Source organism: Morone saxatilis, unplaced genomic scaffold (assembly GCF_004916995.1).
Source record: "Morone saxatilis isolate NCDOM2014 unplaced genomic scaffold, NCSU_SB_2.0 Contig23, whole genome shotgun sequence".
NCBI lineage: Eukaryota > Metazoa > Chordata > Actinopteri > Moronidae > Morone > Morone saxatilis.
Window position 1 is genome coordinate 8,538,747 of NW_023339796.1, and position 9,003 is coordinate 8,547,749.

The 9,003-nt window shown below is 38.2% G+C and overlaps 2 protein-coding genes across 2 annotated transcripts in view; both read right to left on the minus strand.

The window, feature by feature from the left end:
* Positions 1 to 985: 985 nt before the first annotated feature.
* On the minus strand, positions 986 to 3,390 carry LOC118334202 (protein THEM6-like). Its single transcript, XM_035670034.1, has 3 exons — positions 3,305 to 3,390; positions 1,481 to 1,988; positions 986 to 1,369 (listed from the first exon to the last, which is right to left on the minus strand). The coding sequence occupies exons 2-3, from the start codon at positions 1,982 to 1,984 to the stop codon at positions 1,262 to 1,264; spliced, it is 612 nt and encodes a 203-aa protein (XP_035525927.1). The 5' UTR covers positions 1,985 to 1,988; positions 3,305 to 3,390; the 3' UTR covers positions 986 to 1,261.
* Positions 3,391 to 4,131: 741 nt separating this feature from the next.
* The window catches only part of LOC118334163, a gene marked incomplete at its 5' end in the record, with an annotated part of 12,923 nt that continues 8,051 nt past the window's right edge, over positions 4,132 to 9,003 (minus strand). The window contains 10 exon segments of the mRNA XM_035669983.1: positions 4,132 to 4,885; positions 5,159 to 5,295; positions 5,389 to 5,491; positions 5,870 to 6,015; positions 6,172 to 6,296; positions 6,546 to 6,682; positions 7,508 to 7,605; positions 7,722 to 7,843; positions 8,570 to 8,688; positions 8,786 to 8,931. Of these exon segments, the coding sequence (XP_035525876.1) occupies positions 4,771 to 4,885; positions 5,159 to 5,295; positions 5,389 to 5,491; positions 5,870 to 6,015; positions 6,172 to 6,296; positions 6,546 to 6,682; positions 7,508 to 7,605; positions 7,722 to 7,843; positions 8,570 to 8,688; positions 8,786 to 8,931 (1,248 nt within the window). The 3' untranslated portion in view covers positions 4,132 to 4,770.

The following is a 9,003-nucleotide window of genomic DNA, read 5'->3' on the forward strand; positions in this document are numbered from 1 at the left end:
ACAGTAAACAGTGCAAGTGGAAGTAAAATGCCTGTATGAGATATTGTTAAAAATGTAATTGATCAGAATTGACAACACAAAATTTCACTGGCTGCCTCGTTGCCATGGGTTACATGGATACATGTTTTCATGTTCAATGATTGATGTTATTACTCTTTTATGTTGTGTGCTGTCTGATTAACTTAATTCCCACAAACTATTATATACACAAAAGCTGAATTCATGGAATACTAACCAAGTTTAAAAGGCAATTACAATGCTGTTGTTCAAAGAACTCCAGTTTCTGTTCAATCAATATGGATTTAAAATCTGCATCATTTTATTTATCTCATTTCTATTTATTATTCTGTTTTACTATCATTAATTTATTTATTAAACTTCAATGTTGGCTTCTTTTTCTACTCAGACACACATCAAACGTGTGATGGCTCTCATTCATAAATCCATTTTTGAATAAAACCTTTTTTAAAGTTTGTGTTGTTTTATTCTGTTATAGCATAGTAAATGTTAAGTTTTATACATGCAGAGAGCTCAGCCTGAAGTCTGTTTATTCTGCCACCAGCATATGGTTTCAGTTTAACATCTTGTTGCTATAGTAACCACTGCTGTCAGCGTCAATGTGTTGCTAATGCAATATTATAGCTACGGTTAATGTCATGCATTTTATTTTTCATGTCAGATTGACCAGAAATTGCCTCGTACTTGCTGTGGGGTCGCTCTGTGTCAGGCGATGGTTTGTTTCTACCTGATATATCCCACTATAGAGACAATGTAACTGATGTGACACTCTTGTTACTGTACTTCTTCATTTTCACAACATCTTTAGTCAAATTCTCATTTGTTGCCTTGCACCTTTTTTCTGATTTGTAACCAGAACCACTGATTTCTCTGTTTTTGACCAAATTATTCTCATAGTTTCACATTTGCTCACGGAAAGACACTAAACTGAAGTCTTGAGAGTGCAATAAAAGAGCTTAAAAGTGCATAAAGAGGACTTCGAAATGGATTTGTTTTATTGCTGTCATAGCACAATAGAATACAGTTTATACAATAATATTACTTTCCTATTCAAGTAATCCATTTTCAGCCTCTCCAAACATTGTAGTGTGATAGTTCTTCTAGTGCTGACATAGGTAAGTATTGGGGGCTAAGTAGAGCTTATTTTCAGAAGGCACATGTGTGTTTAAGTAAACTCATTGTAAACAGAAGAAAAATGTCTCTCTCTGAGGACTTTTTAACCCTGAGCGGGTAAATTAGTGCCTTATTTGTTCTTCTCATCAAGTCCGCTCTCTGCTCTGAGGGCCTGGCTGCTGGCGGAGATGAAGTTCACCCAATGCTGAAGGTCCTCTGGAAACTCAGGGCACTCCACCTGCAAGAAGCAAACCATAGACTTAATGTCTGTAAATTACCCAAAAGGACTTTTTTTAATCACCTTTCCCAGTATAAAATGTAAATGCGTGTTTAAACATCTGTTCCTTACCTTCCGCTTGCACAGGTGCTGCATGATCTTGTCTGGGCTACTGCGTATGACACTCTGCTTGCAGTACATGACGGCACACACCAACCCATCTTTTGCCGACACAAATCTCTGCTCCAAGAAAAAGGCTTTGTCATCCCAGGTGACGATGCGACTCCGCAGCTCGTACCCCTCACCTATACACAGAGCCCTGCGGTAACGGATGGTGGTGGCCCCCACGACCATTGAAGCTTTGAGGGCTCGCACTGCCTTGAACACACCGTTACGCATGTAGAGAGAGAAGCGGGCAAAGTCACACTCCCGGAGGTAACGGGCATTGTTCATGTGGCACATGTCGATGTCATGGGGAGTGACCCGGCCTGTTAGGGTCTGCTCTGCTGTGACATCCCAGATCGGAGGCTGGAACCAGGCTCGGAGAATCACAACGGCAGCCCGCAGGAAGTACCACACATCAAAACTGCAGAAGAGAGCCAGCAAGGCTGCGAGCACCCACAGCACCCACCACATCTCTCTAAAGGACACACATGTGGTACAAAAGCAGAGGAAGGCAGCGGGGTTTATTATTGATGTGTACAAAAGTTAAAGCAAATTTAAAACAAATCAATTATACAAGAGGTAGAAGTAAAGATGAATCTTAATTATTTTACAGCTTGTACTCATAATATCTTTCATAACAGAAAATAATTAATACCATTAATGTCAAATGTGCTTTGCTACGTGTTTTAGATTTTGTTTGTTCATGTGTTATTTTTACTGGCAACTGTAAATGAAGATTTCTCTGGAAAATATGCATTTCTGTACCTCTCAGTAAGAGATGCATTCATCCAAATGTGTCTCAGATTATAGTTTCTCTGCCTGAAAAACTATTTTTTAACATTAACAACAATGTCTATGAGCAGGGAATTAAACCACAGTGATTGATATTTACACAAATAATTCTCAGCCTTTTTAATGCATGCATTTAACTCTGTATTTAATTACATGCTGGCAAAAGAGAGAAGAAAGTACGATGTCTATCCACCAACACCTGCAGTATGTTGGTGAGTTTTAATGGGTTTAATCCAGTGTGTGTGTGTGTGTGTGTGTGTGTGTGTGTGTGTGTGTGTGTCACCCCTACTGTTGACATAAAATCTGTGGCCCATCCTGTAAGTAATTCAACTATCGTGTTACAGTCCTAACAGGGAGTCACACTACAAACAGACCCACTGTGATTTAGTGCGACTGTTTCAAAACGACTTTCAGTGCTCCCACTTTTTAGGATGCCTGTGAACCTGTAACAGGTGTGAACAGGTGTGAACAGGTTCCGCAGGAAAGTCAGGCTACCCCTCTGCAGAAACTACAGTACAGGAATAGTTGAGAGTAAACCAAAAGATTACTACATTAAAACGAAAAACCTATTTCAAATGATTGTCGACACTAATCAAACATATTGAAGGAGCCGATGCAAATGTTAGACTAACTCTGAGATCATGGCTAACGAACAATAGTAATCAAAGCGAATGATAAGGGAACTAGTATCATGACTGCAGAAGTAATGGACAATTAACGTTACATTTAGTGTAGTTACTACAGTCTGAGAGTAATGTTTGGTCACACATGTCATTCACAAGAATTAGAAATAAAGACACATAACGTTAACACTTGGAGATTTGAAATTTAAACTAATGTTATTAACGCTGGCAGGTCTAACGTTGAAGTTAAACTAATACACCTGTTAAGGTTAAATTTAGATCTACAGACTAACTTGAAGTTGAAGCGTGAGCAAAGAGATAAAGTAAAGACACTAATACATTAAACTTTAGGTAGAGATCCAGTAACCAGGCTCACCTGCTGTCTGACTGCTCCTGTTTCACTCACTTTGGACGTCTTCACTCAATCTCACCGTAATCTCACTTTACACATTTATTTGAAACATTTCCGGCTACGACCTTCAAAATAAAACCATCACTGACCGCAGTGTACACCGGTGTTTTCGACGTTCAGCCAGAAACAAGACGTACACACGTAAAATTATATCATTAATCTTTTAAGGGATTCGTTTTAATGTCGTGTATTGGCCTATAATGTATTTAATACCCATTTTTCGAATTCAAGGAAATTTAGTTTGAAAACAAGAGTGATTATTTCCTTTCTATCCATCCCTCTCTAATGACTCAGGAAGTACGGACGTGACGTAGGGCGGAATGGGCTGCATTGATTGGTCCTCCGGCACTGAGTTAATACTGTGGTAACAATATCAATAATGATGATTAATAACTACATACACGTTGGGGAAAGCTGTAGCCTTAGTATCTACTGAATACTTTATTAATTCTAATAATATTTTTATACTATTGTTTGGAAAAAACAAGCATAGTCAAAGCATCTCTTTATTTTCTTAAATTTTACAAACCAATCAATTCATTGAGAAAATAATCAGAAGATTAATCCATAATGGAATAATCATTAGTTTCAGTACTGTATAAAAACTGCACCTCAACAACTACAACAGTAAAATGCTGCTAACACACAAATGCACGAGTAGTAATAATATCTAATAACAACGTAAGTCATAGAGGCAGTTTAAAAAAAATAAAACAAATATACATCTTAAAGCCTTAACTTTTTTATGTTTTTATCTTCAACAATGTTGATAATAAGCCAGGACACATCGGTTTTGCAATATCCTTTATTGTCACATAAGGCTATCCACCCAAATTCAATTTGCACCTTCATAAACTTAAACTCTGTTACAACTAGATCATCACGATACATCAGATTTAACTGGATCACTTAAAGAAAAGATGTTTTAACATCGTTGAAAATGAAAAAGTAAAGCTGCATCCATCACTCAATCCCTCTTTTCTTCATCATTTATTGCTTCACTATCATGAGTAAGAGAAATGCAATAAACTTTTATTATTTATTATACCCAATAAGAAGTAAATGTATTTAATAAATGTATGAGTGACTGTTGGAAATGTGACTTAAAAAAGTGGTAGGAAACAAGTAATTGTTACTGTTCACATGAAGTAGAAGTGACGTTAGGGCAAAACGATTGCTCACAACCAAAACTTGATTCAGTAAAAAATGATAGGCTTCATTACGATGTAATTTTAATGCCTTGAAAATCTATGAACAATATGATAATGAAAACAAACATTGAAAGGTACGTTATGAAACATTAAATGTAAACCTGCAGTATGAACAAGCTTATCAAACAATTATCAAACGTCTCTTCAGAAAGATGAATTTGCATGAAAGTACCGAGGTGTAGCTAACTTTCCTCAACTTCAAAGTTTTTCTGCTCAGATTCACTTAATTTGACGAGAACGATGATCCATCGCCATTTTCTTCATGTCCTGGTCGGCCGTGATGTCACCCATTTCAAGATTGTGTCCTGGGCCAGCCAACGGTTCGTACTCGTGTCTGCAAAAGAGTGTAAGATCAACTGGGGAAATACATGGGAATGCTGCCAATGTTTGTTTTTTTAATGAGGTGAAGCTGTTTCATACCCCCCATTTTTGTCCAGACATTAACCTGCCTGTGTTTACTACGAACTACAAGTCAAAAATGAAGATGTCCTTTCATTACATGAACTTTGCGGTGTGTTCAAAAGCCATTAAAAGATCTGTTCATATGTCTCTTAAATAACTATTACCAGGAACTCACTCTATTGACAACAGTAGTAAATTAACTCACTGTTTTAGGTGTTCCTCAATGGCCTTGCGTTCATACACGGTGCCATATACGGTTCTCACAGGATCAATAAACATCTTCTTCGTAAGCGGACAGATCAGATGCTGGGGTACGAATTGTTGCACAGGATCCACCAATTTCTTTAAAACAAAGAAAATAAACATTATGAAACATAATGTTCATGCGATAGAAAAAAAAAGGTAATATCAACCACAGATGTGTACAGTATTTACTTTCTCCATGTCATCCAGTGAGTTTCCTGCTGTTTCCTCTGTATGTTTCTCTGCTTCTTGCTCATACGTCTCACGGCTCGTCAGGAATTCCTCGGCCAAAATGCTTCAAAAAGGAAAAAAGATAATATGCAAGTCAAATATGTCACATTTTTACAAGTTTATGTAATGTCATAACCTCTCTGACATAATCTCAGAAAACCCTGAAAATTATAATGGCAGTACTTTTTCTGAAGAGCTGCTGTATTGAATTGCATTTTATTGTACAGGTGAGACTGTTACTGTGTCTAACCTTCTGTGCATTGTTAAATATTAGCTGGACAGTTTTTGCTGTCAAAATACCCTCATTTTTCCAGGATAGTAAAAAACTAAATTGCTGATCTAAGGCTGTGAACTTCTCAAACTTCTCACTTCTCTGCTTAAGACATATCCATACCATACCACAGAGTGTGTGAGTGTGTGTGTGTGTGTGTGTGTGTCTCACCTGTCCAGTGGATCGTTAGGCTCAGGGATGATGAGCAGTCCATACACAGCTTCTAGGATCTCTCTCATTGTGATGTGAGCGTTGTAGTTGCGGTCAAATATGCTGTGGCAGATGCGACCCACACTGTTGACATTGCAGTGGTACACCTGTCATCGTGTTAAGGACAGCATGTACATTGCTAAAAGATAACATTACTTTATTAGTCATGAACAATACTTTTGCAATCGCAGCATGTGTGTCTCTACATATCATGCAAAAAATAAACACATAACTTTTCAGTTGTTTGTATTTTGGCAGGATACTTGTGTGACAAAGCGGACGAGTGGAGGCTTCACTGGGTAGTCGGGACCAAACTGGCAGTACAGCTCAAACACTCCTTTCTCATACGGTGTGTCAGGAGGACCCTCCATGAGAATCTTCCAGAACGCTGAATAGATTTAGAAGAAAGGTTAAACCCTTGTTGCTTTTAGAAACCTTCAAGCAAGGCCACCATGCAGCTGATGATAGCAATGTACCCAAAAAAACAATTGAGACAAAAACAGTTGTGATATACAAAGTAAACCGTGGAGCCTGTGTGCCTTCAGGTCTGTATGAATTAAGGCATGCTGTGTTTGGCTTTAAGCATACAGACAGAAAAAAACAGCATTAGGCCCAAATGAGAGAACATGCCACTTACTAAAGTCTGAGTCTGATGGAAAGACTCTGAAGAAGGGATGTGGGTCACAATGCAGGCTCCTGAGCTCCTCAAGGATACGTTTGTCCTTCTCCAGAAACCAGCCTTTTTTTAACTCCGATATCTTCTTTTTCAGGGTTCTATTTAGAAATATTGTTAATGCTTCAAATTTAATGCAAACACAACAAGTAAATTTGCTCCAAAGATATATGTTTTTTTTTTTTCGTTTGAAATCATAGAGCTAAGAGGCTATACCACCTCTCTTTTTACCAAGGACAATGTTCTCAGGCTTGTTGGTTATTAAGACATATCAAAAAGTTAATGAAAGTCATTTAATTTCTGTGTGAATCTCTTGTAAAGCATTTTAATGTTTTGGCTAAATTCCTAAACAATGAAGTAAAAATTATTCTCTCCTTAACTCACTCTTTAATACATTTTTCAACATTTAATTAGAGCAGATTTCATTAATGCTGGCAGCATGATCTACTACTGGATGGATTGCTGCGAAATTTTATCATCAGGTCAAAATTTACATTTTTTTAACACTTTGGTTTGTGACCAAATACCTGAATAACGAATGATTTTCCCATCAACCTCAGCTCCACTTTGTGCTTGCTGCTAAACACGCAAATTGCCAGCATGCTAACATACTAAACTAAATTAGTGACAAGAGTAAACATACCTGCTTGGCAATTCACATGTTAGCATTTGTTGCATTTAGCTCAAAGCACAGATGTGCACAAAGTCTCACAGATGCTAGCTTGTCTCTAGACTACATCTAACAAAGATGCTTCTTTTTATGTGTGAAACCTTGACTTTATCAACTCATTCTCTGCCCGGCAATAAAAAGACTAGGTTATGATTTCAAACTGTAGTAATAGTACGTTGATCTATTTGTTTCCCAAGTTCCTAATAACCTCACAGGTTTATTATCAGCCTCTAGAATGGTTGCTTCTCTCACTCACCTCTCTGTCACTGTCACTTTGTTGTGTATCTGACTTGGCAGGGACGTCTCTGGATATTCGTCATACCCTTGACTAGCGAAGATGCTTGACAAAATATCCTAAAAAAACAACAAGGACGAATGATTTTGCATGTAAAGACAATGTTAAAATTTGTGGCATCTCATTTTCATTTGACTTCCAACTGAATGGTGGACAATGATCTACAGTAACTAACCTCACTGATGGAAGATGGGTCCAGTTTTTCCTTGAGTGTCCTCTGCTCCAAAGACAGAACGGTCTCAATCTCGAAAAGCCTCAGACCCTCTTTGGTTGTCTGTGGTTTGAAACAGCAACCACCTGGAAGCAATGTGGATGTGTGGTGGAGAGATTAACAAGAGTCTAAAAAACTGTGTCTGGATAGTTTTTGTTGCGAAGAAGAGTCCAGGTCGAACTCATAATTTCTCCGTCCCTGGTGGCTGAGGCTGCTGAATAATGTCACTTGGGAAATGGTGTAGTAGTAGTAATAGTAGGAAGTGGGTATATATATATAATATAAATTCTGCAGACTCAAACACACGCACACACACACACACGCACACACACTCACCTATTTATCTGGGACATTTACAGTATGGGTTTTCACCTTTGTCTGGCCCCATTCTGCCTTACAAAATGTTGACCGTAAACTGAAGGCTAGTTTCACTTCATAGTCCCTTGTAAAACACAGATACACTGTAAATGTGCTCTCCACAAGCTTTGGAAAGACAACATGATCTACTACTACTCTCTACTACTCTAAGTTTAGGACTTTCAGCCGGGAACTGCAATTTAGGAGAACTCCTGGCTAAAATAAGCTAAAATATTATCTTATTAAAAGATACACGCTTGAGGCATCTGGTATCAAATACCTTCAACCTTGTCATGAAAATGCAATAAAGCTAAGGGGAAATAACAGTCAACAACATTAGACTCTACAGTGAAGAGTTGGATGAAATTGTTTGATGGCATTTCCTTAATACAGCTTGATGCATGATTGAGTAAGTATATCACTGGGATTTAAGGAACCAGTCAAAGATGCCGTACCTGTTGCGTTGCTGATTCCATGCAGCATATTGTTCTCCACTTTCCCAAGAAGGATTGAATCCACAATGATGTCAGATTTGAGCAGTCTGGCTGTAACAGGAACTGGCTCTATGGAGGATCTATGGAAAGAAACGAGATCATTAAGTCAGCTCACATAAAAACAATTTGAAGTCACAGTTAAACAAGGTAGCAATTAAAAGACAGAAATAAATGTACCCAGAATCATTTCCATCAGTGAGACACATGATGCGAAGTCTACAATCTGGGAACCTCGCCTTGACCTTTCCCAACTCAGATGCCCCGCGCCGTAGGGCGTCGTACAGCAGAGTACATCCACTTGCCTCGAGGTTACGTATGTGTTCCTATAAATGTAAAAAAACAACAACACCGCTCACGGCTCAAACAGAGGGGGGATAGAGCTTTTGCAGTTGCTG

What these genes read in the sequence shown, in the direction of transcription:
- LOC118334202 (XM_035670034.1), bottom strand. Translation starts at nt 1,984, where the DNA reads ATGTGGTGGGTGCTGTGGGTGCTCGCAGCCTTGCTGGCTCTCTTCTGC. An exon ending in AGCACCTGTGCAAGCGGAAG is followed by an intron (nt 1,370 to 1,480) that starts GTAAGGAACAGA and finishes TGCTTCTTGCAG; the next exon opens with GTGGAGTGCCCTGAGTTTCC.